This window comes from Arvicanthis niloticus, chromosome 14, assembly GCF_011762505.2.
Source record: "Arvicanthis niloticus isolate mArvNil1 chromosome 14, mArvNil1.pat.X, whole genome shotgun sequence".
Taxonomy (NCBI): domain Eukaryota; kingdom Metazoa; phylum Chordata; class Mammalia; order Rodentia; family Muridae; genus Arvicanthis; species Arvicanthis niloticus.
This window is the reverse complement of record NC_047671.1, coordinates 61,732,067-61,753,722: the sequence shown is the minus strand read 5'-3', so window position 1 is coordinate 61,753,722 and position 21,656 is coordinate 61,732,067. Positions and strand designations below refer to the sequence as shown.

The 21,656-nt window shown below is 41.6% G+C and overlaps 1 protein-coding gene across 9 annotated transcripts in view; it reads left to right on the top strand.

Moving 5' to 3' along the window:
* Fhod3 (formin homology 2 domain containing 3) overlaps window positions 1-21,656 on the top strand; it is a 400,629-nt gene that overhangs the window by 306,200 nt on the left and 72,773 nt on the right. For 6 of the 9 annotated variants that reach the window (XM_034518100.2, XM_034518098.2, XM_076912886.1 and 3 more), the window contains 2 exons: window positions 17,963-18,097; window positions 21,067-21,117. In XM_034518100.2, the coding sequence (XP_034373991.1) occupies window positions 17,963-18,097; window positions 21,067-21,117 (186 nt within the window). The remainder of the gene's footprint in view (window positions 1-17,962; window positions 18,098-21,066; window positions 21,118-21,656) is intronic. The other 3 variants (XM_076912885.1, XM_076912884.1, XM_076912882.1) reach the window with 1 other exon arrangement.

Sequence of the window (21,656 nt, the reverse complement as noted above, 5' to 3'; positions counted from 1 at the left end):
TTCATGGAATGTTTGTATATGTATGTTCCATGCATGCTGTATAAAATGTTAAGTTTGGGAGGAAGGACAGTGGTAGTGGCACTCCTTCCTGTCCTTATGAAGGGACAATCCTAATGATTCAGTGTGTGTACTTCTGAGATCATTGTACATCTATATAATGACAGTGACATTCTGGATCATTTACACAGATATTCACATGGCAACAACCAACCTTTCTCTTGCCTCGTCTTGCCTTGCTGTGCTCTTGATGAGCCTGTCTTGGTGCAACTTCCCTAGCAGTGCTTGGAGCAGAAACATTCTTTAACAGGTCACCATACTGTTTTTCTCTGCATGCTGTTTCCCACCAGCCCACCAACATTAATACACCCCAGTCTTTTGCTAATACATATGATGTAGTCGCGGGTACTTCTTAGAACATGTCATTTTGTACATGTGTGATTATCTGAAGGATTATCCTAATATAATTTCTAAAAATGGACTTATTAAATCAAAATAGTGATATATCCTCAGCACTTCAGGAGGTAGAGGCAGGAGGATTTTGAATTAAAGACCATCCTTAGCTACATAGCTAATTTGAGCCCATCTTGGGCTACCTGAGATCCTGTTTCAAAAAAAGGTTATACTTTTTAAATGTTGATTAATTTTTGTTAAAGTGTGATCCATAAAGACTATCAATTTTGATTTCAATATACTGGTGAAAGCCTAGTTTCTTGTATCTTTCTGTCAAGAGATAATAAATCTCTGCTTGTGTAGTTGTACATCAGAGAATTTGTGACTTGCATTTCTCTTATTTGTATTGTGTTGAATGTTTTCTGTTTTCTTTTCTAGTCTTGGCTCATCATCATTGGGCTGTTTTCTCTTTGCATTGCAAAATCACTTCCTAAGCCACAGGGGATCCTTTACATTCTATGTATGAAGTTTTTGATGTTGCGTTAGTTTAAGGACATATTTACTATGACTCACAGTTGAAGAAGACAGTCTATCATCATGGGAAAGGTATGGCAGGATGTGCAGGTGGCACCTAACCATGTTGCATCTGTGGTCAAAAGGTAGAGACTGGTGCATGTGGGTAACCTGCTTACATTCTCCTTTTCACTTAGTCTAGGACCCCAACCATGAAATGGTGCCTTCCATACTTAGGGTGGGTCTCCTCATCTTTATTAACCTAATGTAGAAACTTCCTTACAAGTATGCCCATAGGTTTATCTCACAGACAATGTTAGATTCTGTCAATCACAGGTAGGCACATTTTAACTCTACAAACGTACTAGATATCAGTACTTTCCATGTTCTGGATTTTGTGTTTCCATTGAAAGAAGCTGTTTTTCTTATCTTTGTCTCTAGCATTACTTTTTCTAAATTTTTCAAATCTTTGTATTTTATATGCCTGAAAATTAATTTGGCGGAAGAAGAGTCCCAACCCCAGTTTTCTCCTTTGTTCCAATACTGGGTTTTTCTCATACCAACGAGAAGGAAGGCAGGTTTGTTTCTATGTTGATGTGTACAGACCAGTTCCTGAGGGACAGCTCCCATCTCTTCTCAAAGCCCCTCTTTTGGGACCAATCATTCTTTGTTATTGGGAGCTCCCCTTCCTCCTAGTGTTTGTAACTGGCGTATGGCTATGTAGCACTGCTTTTATCCTGTGCTGTTGTGGAAATCTGAGTGATGATCAACAATGCTGAAATAAAGGACACAGAGACATTTGGGGGTATGGACGCCAGGCAGTTGGCCTAAAGCAGTGGCTTCTGCTTCCAGTAGAAGCCCCTCACTGATTTCTCAGTTCCTTTGACCTCCTTTCTCATTTCCTGGACCCACCTGCTCCAGATGTGTGGTGACTACTCTGTCCTATGTAGCCAGTCATCTCCACTTTCATGTATTACCTTCCTGGGTTGGTTGCTGCTGCTTTCCCGTGCCCACCCACTAGCCATGCCTTTGACTTCTTTCTGTCCTATGTGTAGCTTGCTGGCACCAGTGTCTTGCTCATCCTAATTGCTTTCTGCACACGGATCATTTGTTCTGCATGAGCCTTGTATCTTTCCTTCCCTGTCTGCTTTGGCTTAGTTTCTTGTGGTGACCTTGCTAGAATCTACATGGGCCACAGTGTTCTCCTTGTCTGGGGCTTCAAGTTACTGCTCTTCACAGAGATGTGATCTCTGTGCTTTTTTGGATCCCAAATACTTGCTGGCCGTGTTCTATCATTTGATCTGCTTAGAATGTTTTGTCGTTGTTGCTTTTAATTGTGTCAGTGGAGTTGAGATTTCCACTGTCCAATGGAGCATTTAAAAATGTAAATTGGCTGCTCAACCTAGATAAAGAAATAAAACAGAACTAAACTTTGCTGAGGAAAAAAAAAAAAAAAACTTCAAATAGCATGGAATGCAGTGTAAAGGGCATCCTGTTTCTTCTTGATGACACCTGATGTCATCCTGACAAAAAGAAACCAGTGCAGGGGGAGCTCTGACATCCAGTTGTAGAAGCTGTCTGTTCGTCATGCTGTGGGATTCTGCTTGCGTGCCACTAAGTCTTGATAGCAATCTCATTACAAGCAATAAGAAGTTCTGGAAAGCAAAATGTGGTCCTAATTAATCCATTGTGGTCCTAATTTGGATGCACTTCCATCCAAAGTGCATACGAGTAGGAATGCATTGGTGGAGTAAGTTTATATAGGGTCTGGTGACACCACATAGTGACTTTGTCCACTAGAGGCCTTGGCCTCTGCATCAGACCAGACCTACCCAAGAACTCCTGCCTTCGACACATGCTAGAGATTTTTTGCCACCACATATGTGTTAGATATCTGACTCCTCACCAGTGAGTGCCATTGTAGTTCAAGAACAAGCACAAGCCTGGAATTGGACACTGCCACGGGCTATGTCCCATTTCCTTTCTGAAGTGCAGCTCTGAGTGGGTGGCTTTTCCTTCTTGTGAACCTTGACTGCCTCCTTCCTTGTAGCAGCAGGCTTCATGTGATTAAGCTTGCAAGTGGCAGCTCTCACATCTGGGCTCTGCATGGACCTTCATCAACCTTGTTGCCACTGACTGCACATTCTAACGGAACATCAGCCCTAGGGAAGTTATCCAATGAACATAGCAGGATGTCCCGAAGCTCCCCGTTCAGACTCAGTATATCTTCTCTCTGGTCTCCTTGTTTGATTCTTCTTCATATGCTAAGACCATAGAAAATAACATTTGTTCCATATAATGTCCCTGATTTGTCCACACTAAATGCATTGTGGATATACACTCCTGTACCTCTGCTCTGGTTTTTGGCATTTGTAGTTACACATTTATCCCTAGGCTTCTAAACCAGTGCTCCCTTACCTCCTGTGGTCTCAGACGTTGGGCCTGCCAAATCATTCAGTGAAGATGGCTCACATTCACCAACTGGTCACTTCGTTAAAGGACTTGGAGAATATAGTAAGCAGGACTGTAGCCTGGAGAACCTGGCGTTCATGTGACTTTTCAGGATTGTTTTAGTGTATATTTGATGGGAGTGTTCCCTGCTGTCCCATGTTTTTGGTCCTTTGCCTTCAGGGCTCCACACTCCAGCATTGCTCGTTTATGCCCCCTGTGTGTCCTTCCTGCTAAGTGAGCTTTAGCCAGAAGCTCTACTTCCCCAGTCTTCACAGTCCAACAACCAGCTCACCCACCCTCTTCCTAAACCTTTGCCAAAGCTTGTAACCTCTGCTTCCTGTTTTCTTCCTTTGGACAGTGGAATTTGCATAGGTTCTTTTCTCATTTACATAGAGGATGTGGCCAGTAACCTTAAGTATCCTTATTATAATTCTGTTTGCAAATGAGAGCAGGTTTTGCATAATATTGAAACTTAATGAGGTTTATAACATGGAGGGTCAAGTATCACTTGAAAGTACAGATGGGATCAGGCCGCACAGAGCTGAGAGGCACCTTACCTTCTAAGAGCTCTGAAGTAAGCCTTGTGTGGCACTACCCCTATCCGGCATGCTCTTGGAGTGGGACAGATAATTCTCAGTTGTCCCTGTTTTCCACTGGCACTATACAAAGATCGCAGATTACAAAGGAGAGTGAGTCCAGTCTCTCACTCAGAAAATGCACCGCAATGCTTTAGTACTTGCACACCTTCTCCTTTCCCCACCATTTCCTTCAGGCCTAGCAACTAGGCGTAAATAAGCATTGCTCTGTAACGGAGGCCCCTGTGCTTCTCGATTGATTCTGGACAGGCTGTGTGCAGATGACGCTAGTCCTACAAACTGTCGGTTTGTATATATTTGATTCGAGCAGCTGCTGAGTGTGTGCACTGTGCTTGGACATGGTAATCCAGCATTGCCAGAATCACACCTAGTCCTTAACTTCCTAGGGCTTACAGGTTGGCAGATTACAGATGGGCAGAAAAAGGAGCAAACAAATATAGAGTTTCCATTGTCATGCCGACCTTGAAGAAAATGAGCCTTCATAAAAGAGTTAAGAAAAGACAAGCCATCCAGAGGTGGGAGCAGTGGTCAGGGGAGGGTAGGCCATGCAAGCAGGAAGAGCCTTCTTTCAGTGGGATAGCCCTTCAAGGAGTATGTGAAGTTGGGTTGCCAGCATAAGACACATTGCAATTTTCCCTGAGATTTAGTTGGTGAAGGTTGGGGGTTGGGACAGACAGTCAAGAGGAGCTGAAGAGACAGAATGAGTATGCCTGTCTTTAAAACATGATTTTAAAGAACTAGATGAGATGGGAGATGGGAGATGGTGTAAAGTAAGTCTGGTGTTCAGAGATGAGGCAAGTATGCAAACAGAGAAAGCATTGGCCCCAAGTGGGAGACAGAGATGAGCAGAATGGATGTCAGCCTGTCAGCCTGTCAGCCAGACCTGCCAGACAGCTGGTGGCAGTCAGTGCTTCTGGAAGCTGCCAGGAGAATGAGGAGACATGCAGCCGTGGGGACCTGGAGCCATGACAAGAGAAGACTGGCCTCCTTTGTGCTGGAGAACTCATGGTCTTGGACACAAGGCTGGAAATTCAGAGGAAAGGAGAGAACAGACAAGACTCACTCTGTGCCAAGGTCATGGCCTACAATAGCGGCCAGGAGATGGTTGATGCCTGAGGACAGCCAGGGCCTGAAGGAATGGCTCTGTGCCTGCTCATGAGCCAGTCAGGTAATGTGAGACTCCCTAGGGGACCAACCTCCCTAGCTCCCTGTGTGGACCCTACGACTCCCTCCCTTGGCCTGGAAGCTCAGAGCTGTGCAGACACAAAGTGTGCAAGCTCCGAAGATGAAAACGCAAAGGGAGCCTGCAGGTTACAGCCCTCTGGACAGCAGGTGTGCCCATGGTTGCATGGTGATGGGGGACAGTAGCATGGTCTTGGAGTTGGCTCTGGGACCTGTTTATTTCATCACTTTTTGTTTTACATTTCTTAGCATGGGGTACTATAACTTGAAAGTTGAGTGACCACCAAAGGACCAAGTGTTAAGGGTAGGTACCCTCAGTAGATTGTTGAGTCTTTAGAAGGTTGATCTGAGAGAAAGACTTTTAGGTCCTTGGGGACATGTCCTCTAGAAGGATTATGGATCCCTGGCTCCATCCTTTCTCTCTTCCTGGACTTGTGAAGTGAGCAGTTTGGGCCTTCCACCTGATCTTTCTGTGATGTGCCATGCCCCTAAACGGTGACACTGGAGGCTCAGTGCTACTGCTGTAAGCTAGGACAGTTTCTTTTGTTTTTATTGGACATTATATTTACATTTCAGATTTTATTCCCTTACCCCATTCCCACCACCACCCAGGAGCCCCCTATCCCATCCCCCCTTCTCCTGCTTCTATGAGGATGTGCCCCCAACTACCCCCCAACTCCCACCTCTCCACCCTCTAATCCCCCCCCCCACTCAGTGTTCAGCCTTCATGGGACCAAGGATCTCCTCTCCCACCTATGCCCGACAAGGCCATCCTCCCCTAAATATAAGATGCTCCAACATATAACAAGGACATATTCTCCACTATGTTCATAGCAGCCTTATTTATAATAGCCAGAAGTTGGAAAGAACCCAGATGTCCTTCAACAGAGGAATGGATACAGAAAATGTGGTGCATTTACACAATGGAGTAATATTCAGCTATTAAAAATAATGAATTTGAGAAATTCTTAGGTAAATGGATGGAACTAGAAAATATCATCCTGAGTGAGGTAATCCAATCACAAAAGAACACACATGGTATTTACTCACTGATAAGTGGATATTAGCCCAAAAGCTTGAAATGGCCAAGATTCAACTCACAGACCACATGAAGCTCATGAAGAAGGAAGACCAAGTGTAGATGCCTTGGTCCTACTTTGAAGGAGTAACAGAATACTCAAAGGAGAAAATATGGAGACAAAGTGTGGGACAGAAACTGAAGGAGGGGCCGTCTGGAGACCATTCCACCTGGGTATTCATCCCATGTGCAGTCACCAAAAGTAGACACTGATGTGGATGTCAGGAAGTGCATCCTGACAAGACCCTGATATAGCTGTCTCCTTAGAGGTCTGCCAGAGTCATATTCAGAGGCAGATGCTCACAGCTAACCACTGATCTGATCAAGGGGTTCTCAATGGAGGAGTTAGAAGACTGAAGGAGCTGAAAGGGTTTGTGGCCCCATGAGGAGAGCAACAATACCAACTAATCAGAGCTCCTAGGGTCTAACCAGCCTGGGAGCACATAGGGAGGGACCCATGGCTAGGACAGTTTCTTCACCAGAAGTTAATTCCCTCAGCCTCCTCATTCTTTAGTCTCTAGGTCATGTGACAGTTTCACGGGGGTGGGGGGGGGTAGGGACAAGAGACATGGCACCCATCTCACCTTTCAACATAAGTATCTATTGTTTTGTGAGTATTAAATCTTTCTATTGCATTTTCCATGTGAATTAAGTGATAATTACAGTAAAAAAAAAAAAAAACTTTGCTTGGCTTTTTGTTAATATTTAATCAGAGATCACATTTTTTATGTGGGAAATGTTTGCTTCTTTTACCAATAATATTTTGTTTTATTATTTTGTTTTATTTATTTTACTAACCAAAGGGTATTTTCTCAGCCATTTTCATAGTAAAATTGCCAAATAAAAATTCCATAGGAACTCTGTCATGCGTGTCACAGCAAAGCCATTCCCACCACTGAGGTAACACACATAGTCACATCTATCGTTTTCAGTAATGTTCTCATGTCTCTTTATAGTTACTGTTGTCTTTCCCCATCCCTAGGTAACCACCATCATTATGGATTCATCCACGGGTTTAAATGGGTCTCTGTTAACACAATGCTATAGTCCCGTGGGGGCACTGAGTGCTTTTATTCAGCAGAATTGTCTGACAGTCATTCACTTGACCAACACATTGCCTTTCATTGCTGGGTGGGATTCCATCATGACTCACTGACTTCCTGTTGGTGGACAGTTGGGTTGTCAGTGATTTTGACAGTGAGCGTTACTGTGCATGATTTCATTTCTCTCGGGTAAATGACAGATGTTGGAGTGACTGAGCCATAGAGTAGGGCATGCATAGTGCTTTTAAAAGTCACTAAACTGTTTCCAAAGCGATCACACACTGGTGTAATTCCAGCTTCACAGAATATGATGAAGTGGATTTCTTCAGCTCTCTAGAGCTGTTCTTTGGACCCAGAACCACTTCTTCCTTAAACAGTCTTTAGAATTTGCTGGTGAAGACAACTTGGACTGGGAGTTTCTTCTGGGAAGGCTTGTACCCGTACATTTGGTTTCTTTAACAGATGCTTACCCACTATGAACCCATAAGGTCCTCCTTTTCTTTTTCATTGTGTTTCAGTGGTTTCTGCCTTTGGGGGGCCTTTTCTATTTCATGTAATGTATCAAGTTAATTTCCCACAATTGTCTACAGTTGCCTCTTGTTCTTTCAATGTCTGTACCTGTTGCAGTGATGTCATCTCTTTGTGCTTGGTACTACTCATGATTTATGTCCTTTTTTGTTATTCTGGCTAGAGGCCTAGCCATTTTATCAAGCTCAAAAACATTTTTTCTTTAACATTTTTTAAAATTGTTTATTTAAAGCAAAATAGAATTACTCTACTTTCCCCCGTCCTTTCCTCCCTACAGTCCCCTCCTCCTTTGAACCACTCCCATGATACCCAGCTCTCAGCCTCTTTTTCTTTTCATTATTATTGCTTACATGTATGCAACACATAGATAAGTGTGTGTGTGTGTACACACACACAATTTCATATAAATATAACCTGCTGAGTCCATTTTTGTTGTTCTGTGTGTATGGTTTCAAGGCTGACCAGTCTGAATTTGGTAACCAGTAAGGGGGTTCATCCCTAGAAAAGGCTAGTTCTCCTTTTCCCAGCAGTCATTAGCTGTTTGTAGTTCTTTGTCTAGGGGTAGGACTCCCAAAGCTTCCCCCTTTACATGTTAGCATGTGTATTTCTATTGCCATTGTTTTCATCTTGTTTCCATGGCAGTGTCTAGGAGAATCTGTTTCACAGCCAACCTCCTGGTGTCCTTGCGCTTACAGCATTTCCATCTCCCTTTTGGAGATGTCCCCTGAGCCACATATACAGAAGCTGTGACATAGATGTGTCTACTGGGGCTGGGTTCTATGTGATCCATTGATCTCTGAATTGTGTCCAGTTGTGGTTTTCCGTGATGATCTCCATTTGGTGTAATAGTGGTATCTACACTCATCTCGTAGGGGATTATGCAGGTCTAGCAAACTAACAATAGTAGATTCTTTTTTAAGGTCCATGGCCTCCCTAGCCATGGGAAGCTGCTAGGTTTCCAGTACCTAACATGAAGTTCCTCTTGCTCAGTGAACCTTAAGTCCAATCGGACAGCTTTTTGTTGCCACTAGTATAAAATGTATGTATCAGTTACTGTATCCTTATGTGTATCTTGCAATGCTTGTCATTGTCATGATTCTATAAATTGCTTTTGGTAGGATGGTCGTTTTTACAACATTATTTCTACCAATCCATGAACAGGGATGTCTTTCCATTTTCAGTGTCTATTTCTTTCTTCAAATATGTGACATTGTCATTGTAGAGGTCTTTCACCTCTCTGGTGAAGTTTATTTCAAGTATTTTACTGTCTTCAAGGCTTTCACAAATAGGAGTTTGTCCCTGATCTGTTAGTGTGCTTGTTGTATATAAAGGCTATTGATGTTTAAAGGTAATTTTGCACCCTGCCCCTTTGCTGAGATTGTTTATTGTCTTTAGAAGTTTTCTGGCAGAACTTCTAGATTCTCTTGTGTATAATATCTTCTGCAAATGGGATAATTTGACTTCCTATCCTGTTTGTATCTCTTTAATTTCCTTTTCTTGCCTTATTGCTCTAGCTAGTGCTTTCAGCACTATTTTGAAAAAGCCATTAAGGTAGTAGGCAGCTCTGTCTCATTACTAATTTTATTAGGATTGCTGTAGTGACAATTTTGGCATTTTGCTTTCTTTAAAAAAACACAGAAATATTATCAGAATGTGTTTTCATTTTAATTCCAGGTGTGGGATATGAGGCTGCTTCAGATTGCCCACAGCAGCTAACTGTGTTTTACCTCGTGCTCTAGCAGGGGGTGATCTTGCCAACAGCAGATAGTTTCTATAATTGTATGACATTTGGAATTTTGGGAATTTTTCAGACCTTATATAAATGCTAGGGCCCAAGATAGGTGGAGTGGGTTGTTGGTGCATTAAGAAGAAGAAATTAGATATCTTGACTGCAAAGATCAAACTTGCCTTAAGGAACTCAACACCCCTAATCAGGGAGAACTAGTCTCATGATAACATTGCTCCCTTTCCCCCTTTATCTTTTTTCTCTCCTATCTAGTGTTAGGGGCTTGAAAGGGTGAAGAAGGGTGGAAGATAGAGGAACCTACAAAATAGCAAAGGAGTTACAGTTTCATATTGCTTTGAGTTTTTCTTTAGGATAACATTAGCTGTGGGTTTGCCATATATAATGCTTATTAAGTTGATATATGTTCCTTCCAGGCCAACTCTTTCCAGGACTTTATCATAAAAGCATGTTAATTTTTGTTATTAAAATGGTCATTTGATTTTTATCTTTAAGTTCATTTATAAGATTTATCATATTTATTTACTTATGAATGTTGAACCAACATTCTAGGATAAAGACAACTTGACTATGGTAAGTGATCTTTATATGTGCTTGTGTTAGTCTTGCTAATATTTATTGATGATTATTGATGATTTTTGCATCTATGTTTATCAGGGATATCTTGTTTTAGCTTTTCACCCATTTTCTCTTTTCTAACGTTCCCTTAATTTCTGCTCTAATTTTTCTTTCTTTTTTTTTGATTAATTTACATGAAATATGCTCTTGTTTTCTTGAGTTAAGGAATAAGGTCACTGATTTAAGATCTAAAAAACATGTAGGCATTTAGCATGGGAAATTTTCCTGTGCATGCTCTTCAAGTTTTTGCTTATATTTACTTTTGATTTGTTCAAATGTTTCTAAATTTCTTTTTTATTTTTCTCATTTTGACCACAGGTTATTTTAAAGTGTTTTTTTCAACTTATAAATATTTGCAGGTTTATAAACATTCATTCTGTTATAATATTGAAGTTAGTGAAATTCTAGTCAAATAACTTACTTTTATCTTCTTTAATTCTTTTAAACTTGATGAGATTTACCTCATAGCTCAGGCTATTTTCTCTCATAGAAAAATTTCCGAGATCACTTGGAAAGAATGTGTTTCCTGATGTTAGGTGAAATGTCCAATAAGTGTCAATTGGTGTGCTGGTATTGTTTCAGTGTTCTATGTTCTTACTGATTTTTCATCTGCATATTCTGTTGAGCCGTGGCATGCACATGGGCATGGGTCCTGTGGGTTGAGTTGTGGGCCCCGCGTCTGCGCCTCCACGGGGCTAGGGCCGCGCTCAGGGAGGCAGAGGTGCGAGAAGTTGACTGTGTTCACTCCACACTGGCACCAGGCAGATGTTGGGCTGTGAGAAGCTGCAAAACTCCACTCCGGGGGTAGAGAGAACACAGTCTGGGGTCCTGAGACGCCTGGATCTCTTGAGCTGGGGGTCCCCAGGCCAAGAGGCAGCCAGGAACCAACTGGTTCTCTGGCTCTTTGACTCTCAGGTACTGCTGAGAGGCTGCAGAAGGAGGGTGGCTTGAGGGCTGGGTCAACTCACAGCTGAAGGGGCAAAGGGGAGAATCTCTGGCTGCTTCCTGTGGGGAATGAGATTCTTGGTTGAGGTGACTCACTTGGCTGGGTCAAGGCTGGCTTGGCTTGCTTGAGTGGCTGCCCTCCATGGCTCGAATGTAGAGATGTCATCAGCTGGAGATTTCACTGCAGCTCTGTAGTTGAAAACCTTCTCCACAGTTCTCCACTGTCAGGTCCCAAAGAAGAGATAGTCCATCGTCTTAAGATATGGTCTTAAGATAATTATTGTCATGACAGAAAATGGATGAAGCTGTACCCTCTATTCTCAGGGCAGGCCTGAGGTTAAATACCTTTTGCAAGGAGGAGGATCTGGGAAGGAATGACTAATTGGTTACGCTATCTGGCCTTTAGGTGTCTCATTAATATGGAGATCTGTCTTGAGGCTCTATGTTACCTGTAATCATGCCCTCTGCCTGTGACCTGTGACCTGTGACCTGTGACCTGTGACCTGTGCTACCTGTGACCGTTGGCCACAAACCTCTCTGTGGGAGGCTGTAGCTATGTGAAAGGTGCCAGGGGCCCAGGAGCAAGGCCAAACTCCTACCATCCCTGAGGATCTCCAGGGTTCAAAACTTGTTTGACCAGGGACCCAGCTGCCTCTCACAGCCCCATAATGTTCCATCAGTTTCTGAGAAAATAGTGACAAGATCCTATCCTATAATTTTATATTTACTTATCTCTTGAAGATTAATTTTCTTCTTTATGTCAAAGTTCATTGATTGGTACGTAAATGTTCATAATTGTTACATTCTCTTGGTAACTGTGATCTTTTATCATGTTAAAATGGCCTGCTTTATTCCTGATAAGATATTTTAATCACAAATGTATGTTTTCCATACTTTTATTTGAACATAAATTATGTTTTATATTTAAATGGGATTAGTATAGGCAATTTACTAACTTTCAAAAGTCTAATCCGACAATTTCTGCTTGCTAAGCGGAGTGTTTAGAGCCTTTATATTTAATCTGATTATTGATTAAATTGAGTTTAGGTTTATATAATTGCTATTATATTTGCTAATCTGTTCTTTTTCCACTTAATTACCTTTGTCAACTTTAGTGTCTATTTTTATTAGTCTGTTTTGTTTCATTTCTTGCCTTATTTGTAGTAACATTATTGTTTTATGTTGACACTTTCAACATTCACATATTTATATTAACTAATTGTATTCTTACAATCCTCTGAGTATACTTTTGTTTTTACTTTTATATGTGTTGCAATCCCTCAGTGCATTGCTGTTCTGCTTCTTTTAAATAGTTTGTTATCTTTAAATAATGTTTAAAGAATATTTCTTTTTCTTTTTTTATGTGAATCAATGTTGCTAGGTGGTATCATTTACCTTCTGCTAGCATTTCTTGTACTTTAAAATCTAGAATTTATATTCTTCTTGTTTTATATCTGGAAAGGTCTTTTTTTCTTTTTTCTTGCCTTTTTCTTTCAGTATATGTATATGCAGTCATAGCAGCAGAAGCTTGAGGCATCTAGTCTCATTATTTCTGCAGTTAGATTGCCAAGAAAGATGGATGCTGGTGCTCAGACCACTTTATTTTTCATATTGTTTAGGAGATTCTAACCCATGGAATATAACTGACAACATTTAGAATGCATCTTCCCTCTTAGACTCCCACAAAGGTTTGTTTCCATAGTGAATCCTAAATCCCTTCAAGTTGACAATGTAGGTAATCAATAGAGGGACTGGAGGACACCAGGAGAACAAACCCTTAGAGTCAACTAAGCAAGGCACATATGCATTCACAGAGACTGAAGCAGCAAGCATAGGGCCTGCATGGGTTTCCACCAGGTCTTCTGCATATATACTATAGTTATCAGCCTAGTATTTTTATGGGACTCTTGACTGTGAAAATAAATGGGTATCTGACTCTTGTGCCTGCTCTTGGGACAATTTTCCTCCTGTTGGGTTCCCATGTTCAACTTAGATATGATAATTTTTGCTTCATCTTCTTATATTTTATTTTTTCATGTTTGGTTATTGTTTCTTGGAAGCCTGTTCTTTTCTAATGAGAGACAGAAAAGGAATGGATCAGAAGAGGAGGTGGATGGGGAAGAATAGAGGGAGGGGAAACTATAGTCAAGATATATTGTATGAGAAAATAAAAGGGAAAAAAGAAAAATTATCCCAAAATAAAAAAAAAATAAGAGACCAATAACTGTACATCTCTCAGATTTTAACTGAGAGAGTTTGTAATCAAGAGATTTGATACAAGCTCAATGAAAACTATTATGTCATCTCCACTTTTCCTTGTCTTAGAAACATTTACAGAAAGCCATGGCATGCTAAATACCAAAAAAAAATTGCTAACCAATTCATTGTCTAAAAATATATCCAACAATCTGATTATGGTGCAATAAAATGACTGGAATATCTAATAAAGGAAGAAATAAAAGAGCCACATGGAAATTGTATATCTTTGCATGAAAAGTATTCTAGATAAATTAGTCCAGAGGGCAATTTAAAAAGTCAATTACAAATTGTTTACATTTCTGTAAACAATAACAGAGACACTGCATAACTGTATGGACTGTGTCAGAAGCTACAGCAACAGCTCCAAGGCTTCGGTGAAAGTTTCTCTGTCAAAAGAATAGGATGTTTGAGCTTTACAAACTCCTTGTAACTTCCTCAGGATGTATTTAGAACTGTGATTTCTGAACTAAGAGTGGATGAGGAGGGCGAGTCTTCTTTTTAGTATAGTATACCTATTCCCAGGTAGCTGTTGCAACTTATGTGTCCATTGTCCTAGGGGATTTTCTACTTCTACAAACTCCTGTAACTAGATAGTTCTTGTTGCAATGTAAAGGAAATACATTTTCTAGTTTAAATCAATTCTCCTTACCCTTGCCTCCCCAAAAGAATTATACTGATACAGTCTCGGTGTGCTTTCATCTCCAGGTTGTGCGCTGTCTTCTGCCTCCCATCGATTTTTGACAATAATTTGCTGCTTTCACTGTTGCTCTTTGTGTAGTGTATCTGTTTGCTCTGGCTGCCTCCAAGGTTATCGTTTTGTCATTGATTTTTAGCAATTTGAATTTGACATGTATTGATATGGTTTTCTTGATATTTCTTGCACTTGGGAGTGAATGAGATCTTTGGGCCTGGTGCTTTATACTTCTTGTTATTTGGGATACTTTCAGTCTTTTTTTTCCTTCAGCTTCCCCTCCTTAGCTTGCTCTAGTTACATGCCAAGTGACTTTCCAAGCTGCACTGGTACTCTATGGAGTCTCCTTTTCCTTGGTTTTAAATGTGTTACTTATTGAATACTGATGTCATTGCTTGTTCAAGTCCACCAGTCAGCTTCCTAAAATGCCACTTTATACTTTCAGATGGGCTCATAATGATTGTGTGGCTCATTGAGTCTATGGGCTTTAATTAGAATGGCTACACACACACACACACACACACACACACACACCTTTTCATACATCAGCATTTTTGAATCAATGTATTATAAATCTTCCCTCGTTGAACATCTGATATTCCTTCCTTTTGGTTTGGTTGTGTAAAATACGTTCCTGAAGTCTTGCACTTTTAGCTTTGTTAGTCCCAGCTGTACTGAGCGTATTATTATTTTTCCCTGACTGAGTCATGACACCTCTTAGAACTTGAGTCTCTACCCTGAATGGCTTGCTTGGCAGCAGACTATTGGGTGTGGTGATAGATGAGTTTAGCAAGTAGGTAAGGTTATGGAGTGAGTTTTATTGTTCCTACATTTAGATTTCATTAGAGGCCACAAAAAGTTGCCAGCTTCTTCTGATCAGACATAGAAAGAATGTTCCCATTACCCATCCTGTTTGGGTCAGCCCTAGAACATGTAAGTAACATCTAAAATTAGTTGTTAGATGTTAGCCTTGTGTTACCTCCTGGTCCTCTTCCCCGGTAATATTGACCATGCTTGTTTTGATAGATAATCCAGTTCCAACTTGCTTTACTCAGGTGTTATCAATCAGCTGACCTCCCCAGGCCTACTAGTGGCTATATCTAAATGGAACAATTGTCTGGCTCTTGGCTGGGTGGAGAGCAGACCACAGCACAAGGCTGGTTGTGCAACCACATCACTGAGTCCTGCTTACACTGTCGTACTTGGGGGATCCCCAAGGCTGACAGAAGGGTGAGCATCTGTGTGGAAACACCACCCAATACTAGGCCTCTAAGTGATGGTTCTATTTCTGTGTTGAACAAAACAAACCGTGTGACCAACTTGGATTCAATAGTTGGGGAAGTGAGTCTGTGAGCATGTAGGTGTGTAGTTGCGTGTGTGTGAGTATGTGTGGGGGACAGAATACAACCCTGAATGTTGTTCCTCAGGTGCTCTTCATTTTGTCTTTTTGAGACAGTTTCTCTCATTGGCTTAGAGCTTGCCACGTTGACTGGGATGCCTGGCCAGTGAGCCCCAGAGATTTGCTTTTTTCTTCTTCCTGAGTTCTGAGGTTTCAAGAGCATGCCACCATGCCTGGAATTTTTTTTTAAAAAAAATATAGGTTCTAGGGGTTTAACTAATGTCCTTGTACTTGCAAGGACATAAGTTCACCAACTGAGCTGTCTCCCCAACCAAAGACTGTTGTGAGAGAAAACCCTAACCCTAACTCTAACCCTATACTACTGAGGCCTGTTTCTAGAAGATACTGTGCATCCATTCAAACTTACTGTGCAATAAACTAACAAGCCTGAGCCCTGACTCGAGCTTGCAGAGGTTAGCTGGCAGACTGAGGGTGCCTTGAATGCTTCTCAACTGTTCTAAAAACTGAAGCTAACGTTCGTCTCTCCTGCTTGTCTCCACTTTGTCTGTAGAAACACTTCCAATTTCATGTTTAGTCTGTCTGCAGATTCTTAGATCAAGACAGTGCCAACTCATCACCAAAAGGGAAGACTGCTGATGAGAGCCCCTCACCCCCACTTACATCACACCATCTCTGTTTTCATTCACTCAGCCCAGGGCATTGGTTGGTTCTGTTAGGAGCTAAGACACAGCCCAAGCCACTTAAGGTCAGGATTGGACTGCCTCAGTTTACTGGGTAGACTGCTTTTCTACCCAGTCTTGGGAAAGATGACTACTCCCATGGCATGGAGCAAGAGGACTTGCTTACTTCCAAATCTAAGAACATCATTCTCTCTATCAAGTATATAGTTCCAGTTCTTTCTGGAACCAATTCTTTATCACCAGGATTAGTATAATGGAAATAATGCTAAATTCCTGTGAGAAAAAACAATGTCCTTCAAGTTTTTCTCCCCTTTCAAATACAACCAAATGCTGAAGGTCAAATATCAGGAAGAGAATATAGAAAATTTTCCTCATCGCTTATTACTATGTAGGAAATGGACTTTGACATTTCATAAGACAATGCTCTGCTTTGTTCTTATTCAAGGTAATAATAATAATAATAATAATAATAATAATAATAATTTATATAATTTATAAAAGTCCCTAAAAAGTCCTGTAGAGGTGGTGATTTAGATATGTATTAGATTAAGAGAATTAAAACCTTGGCCCTATTTTATACTTTTGTGTATGAATTTGATACTGATTAAATTTTACAATTAATGAAGATATTTTTCAGATTTATTTTCTTACTGTTTATTTTCAACTTATGACCAGGAAGGGAGATCACATGACATAGGTTCTAGTCATCTATTCATTCATGATTGCAATGGTACAGTTTCAGGTTTTAAATGATCTTTGTGGGAAAAAAAAATGTGTTTTCTCTAATGAAGGGAATCAGATTGATGGATTGTATAAATTTATTATATTAATATCCTTAATGTTTATCAATCATTCAAGAGATTAAAGGAATCTCTTTCTTCTACATATAACATTTTTAAAATTCCAAAAATAACAGCAGTTCAATGAGTATAGAATCTACACAGCACAGCATGGGCTTCTTAGGGTGAAACGCAGTAAGCTCTGTCTGTGCCTATGTGAGGACTCCTTAGTGCCTCCCCTGTGAGCCTGAACGGTGGACCTTGGTTAGAAGGCTAGTGAACTGTATTCCTCCGTTTTCCCCACCGCTTTAGGTAACTCACATTTACTAGTGAGGATGGCTTGGATCTCCTGGCAGAGTATGTGATGTAGAATCCCATCTTTCTGCAGCACCAACTGTGCAAGCATATTGTTGCCGAATTCGCATATGCTTTTTCCCAGTCTGCATCCTTGAATTAAGAAACTGTATTTCAGAGGTGCTTGTATCTTATACTTGGAAGGTTTAGTTGACAAGTGAAAGCAAAAGCTGCTCACAGTGTATTTTATTTCTGAGCGATCCTGCTGACTCCCAGGTCTCCCCTTTTAAAATTTTTCCCTTTAGTTACCTAGACTTCTCATGCCCCACCCATTTTCTTAACATTTTCTGTGACCACTGTATGTGTATGCGTGTATGTGGTATCCACTTGTGTGTGCAGTATGCATGTTTGTACATGCATGTTTTTCTACGTGTATGTTGGGAAATATATATGTGTGTGTGTGTGTGTGTGTGTGTGTGTGTGTGTGTGTGTGTGTTGGTAGAATCATCCTCTATGGCTCTTCTACCTTTTCCCATTAAGGCAGGGTCTCTGAAACAAACTCAAAGCCTGCAGCTATGGCTAGGCTTGCTAGACAACCTCTGGGGGCTTTCCTGCCTCTACTTTCCTAGCCTGGAATTTACAGATAAGCTACCATACCATAACTCATCATTTACATGGGGTGTAGGCATCTGAGCTCTGGCCTCTCATTCATAGGGTGAGAGACTTAACCACTGAGCTATCTCCCCAGGCTCCTGCTCCATGTTTGCATCCTTAGGTCAGGCCACTAAAACGTGACTGGTTGTGTTCTCAGGTCATCGCCAAGTGGCCTTCTCACATCCTCATTTAGGCAGCACCAAGAGTCACTGGCAGCAGAGAGAGAGAGGAGGCGGCAAGAGAGAGAAGAGAGACTGCAGAGGATAGAACGGGAAGAAAGGAACAAATTCAAGTAAGGATTTTATGGTTATTTCAACTGTGATTTGAAACGTAAAGCACTTGACCTACAGCTTCCTAAGTGGGCCAGGAAACAACTCGTTTGCTCCCAATTCTGTCTGTTATGTTTGAAGAGGAATAAGATTCCTGCAGCAGGCTGCTTGGAAGTGTTCTGGCTTCCTGTAGCCATGTGGCAGGAAGCACAGACAGCGAAATACAATTAGGGTGCTGTACATCCTTGGTTCACCGTTAAAGTGGGCTTATCCAGGACACAGAGCCCAACTGCCTCAATATAATTTGCCATTTCTCTCTGAAGGGCCTCATGTTTTATTTATAGCCTATCGGATGTCAGAAAGAAAATCTATTTTCCAACTTTCTGGTTTATTCTTTGCTCCCTGGAACAACCACATAATCATTATATGTGTGTATTATATGTGTATATACATATCTGATAAACATTATCTTATATACTATATACTGCTTTTTCCTGTGGAGGAATTTTCATGCCAGTTCCTCCTGCCTGTTGTCCCTGATCTCCTGCTCTCTGTCTGCCTCCATGGATGTTTCCCAGGACATAGCCCATTGACAGTTCCATGTCTTATCGTCTCTATCTCCACTGAGCCCAGTGTCCCTCTGTGCCCCCCTTTGCCAGTTTGCCTGTTCTTTCTCCATCCTCCAGGCCACACTCCTTCCTGTCCCCTCCCTGGGCTCCACCTGCCGTTCTTTGCAGGATTCACGACCCCAAGTCTTCCCTTACATGGTTCTTCCCTGCCTTCTCTCATCTCTGCTTTTCCATCCCCCGCTTTTCTGGTTTTCCACGCACTTCTGTATCCTTACCCCTTCTTGTTATCCCTCCCACAGGACCAACATTTTTCCTTCCTTTCATGTTTCTCCTCATCTCTGCTTCCCATTTCCTCAGCTTACTTTCTTTGGCAAATGCTCCCACTGATACTCAGTTATATCATCAGAGGACATAAGACCCAAGCAGTGAGAACTTACAGATCCAGTAATACCTGGCTTCCCCGGAGGCCGGGAAGAATATGTGTCATTGTAGAAATGACCCAGATATGAGCAGACTTGTAAAGCTGCTTAGGTGGCCACTTAAGCATGCAGGTACCCTAAGTCTCTGGATGGAATGCTAAGCCTGGCTTTGGTGAGAGAGGACAAATAGGCGGCATGAAGTAAGCCAACATCATTTCCTGCCACACGTGTGTGGGATACCATGAGCTGTTAGAAGCCTACCAAATGCTGTGTGGGTGTGTCAACTTGTCTGCTACGTTTCTCAGGCAGTTCCAGAAATTGTTTAGAAAACAAAACCCTGGAACAAATTAAATGCTTCCTGATTTATGGACTCTGAGAAATCTCATGTTTTGCCACCAATTAGCAGCTGGGAATTTGCCTCAAAATATGCAGAAAGTTAAGGATGAAGTATACATCCAGAGTCTCATTGAAAAGACCCAAGGTTGTCCTTGGGTACACACACACACACACTCACAGAGCATAGAGATAGAGACATACACAGTAGAAACAGTTGAGAACTGGAGTTGATGCTGGAGCTGACTGACATCATCAGGTGCCTCAGAGCTCACAGGTGAACCCGATCTTGCTTGATTATCTGCAGAAACTTATCAGGCGGCCTTTAAAGTAGCTATTGTGGATGCATTCCAAGACTAAAAGGCAAACACATCTCTGCTACAAGTTATCCTTGGAAATCATTGATCTATATGATAAACTATATTAGAATGCATTCCCAACATATTACATCGGAATGTTACAGTAACACATTTTACAAGTAGGACTAAAAGAAAAGAGTAAAAGAAACTATACTTGAAACAACTGAGAAGACAAGCCTATATGAAGATATATAGAAAAGCCACAAAGAAATACACATAACCGAAACAGGGAAAAAATAATGAATCCATTGGAGGAGCCCAGCAGCAGAATTGAGAGAGGGTGCCAGTGAGTCCATTGGAAAAAAAGTCTGAGAAAAAAAAAAGCAACCTTGGAATACACTCTAATCCCTGGCATGTGTGTCACTGGAGCCCAGTGACATAAGAAGGCAGACTGGGAATGTGTCATGATATTCGTCTAATCACGTCATACTCCAGTTTACACGCACATAGACTGACTCCAGCATCCTGTCTTCAGAGATGGTTTGTCACCATCTGCTACAGTTTCCATTACCTGTCACATGTCATTTAAGAGCACACAGAGAGCCAGGCAAAGTGACCCCTTTGCCTACAAAGAGTGCTACTCATCGGGACAGAATGCCCACAGGTGACAGCTAGTTATAGCAATAACTAGCTATGATTCCGTATTTGAGAAAGTGAATGCAAAATGAGTTAAACTGGGGGACATGGAAGCTGAGTTCCAGTCGCTACCTTCTCTCCCCTGGGGATGGGGTGGGGCGTGGAGCATCGGGGATTACTCTGGCAGCCCACCTCTCAGTCTTGCTGAGTAAATTGTTCACATGCCTCATGCTTTTTGCACATCTCGTAGTTATCCTCTGGCTTCAGATATTTGTGTGTGCAGTGTTAAGTTTCCTGTGTTTCTAATATGAAAGGCACATCTGTGCACATCTGTGTCCTTGCTGTGTTCATCCCAGTCTATATCTCCTTTAGTCTTCCTGGTGTTGCCTCATTATGTCCAGTAATTAGTGTACCCTCAACTCGGTGTAGACAACCACGATGTCCAGACTCCCCAGGAGTCTCCCCTGGTGTAGAAACAGTGACGAGTGCTGTTTCTGAGGGAGTCCAACATTTCCCTGTTTCTCTGACCTCCTTCCCATTTTATTGAAAAAAAAAAATCTACTACATTTAGCATGCCTGAAATACAACCTCTAAATGTTTAGCATTCAACTGTGACAGGTTTGCCTTTTCTAAGGCCATAGCAGGTCTTTGTGATATCCTTTTAGTAGTTAGTTTGTAATCTTCTGAGCGCTAACACTATTATTCTCTGTCTGTTTGTTCTGTACTTTTCTGCCAGCCGGGAATATCTAGACAAAAGGGAGGAGCAGAGGCAAGCGAGAGGAGAAAGGTATGTATCTGTTTTCTTCACTTGGCAATGGTGCCACGTGACTCGCACTGTTAACCCACTATGCAGAATTCCTCGATGCATCTTGACATTGCATGGCTAGCATTCACAAACACCTGCGTCCTTATTCTATATTCCAAGAAAACTGGATTTATGATAGATGGGACAATGGATAGAAATCAGAGATGGGCTGGGCAGTGGTGGTGCACGCCTTTAATCCCAGCACTTGGGAGGCAGAGGCAGGCAGATTTCTGAGTTCGAGGCCAGCCTGGTCTACAGAGTGAGTTCCAGAGATGGAAAGGGGCATAGAGAGGCTGTCATGGCAAGATCTACGCTCCAGAACCTTCTCCAAAAGAACACGTTATCATTATCATCTGGACATATGTTAGGTCTGGTCACATGTCATAGTGATGCAGATGTGCTCACTGTGGATGATTTTGTCATTGTTTGACACTTAGTGATAATAAACACTAGGTGCTAACTGCTCAAAGACTGTCATTCCATAAGTAATCCATAAAGGATCCCAAAACATTGCGATACCT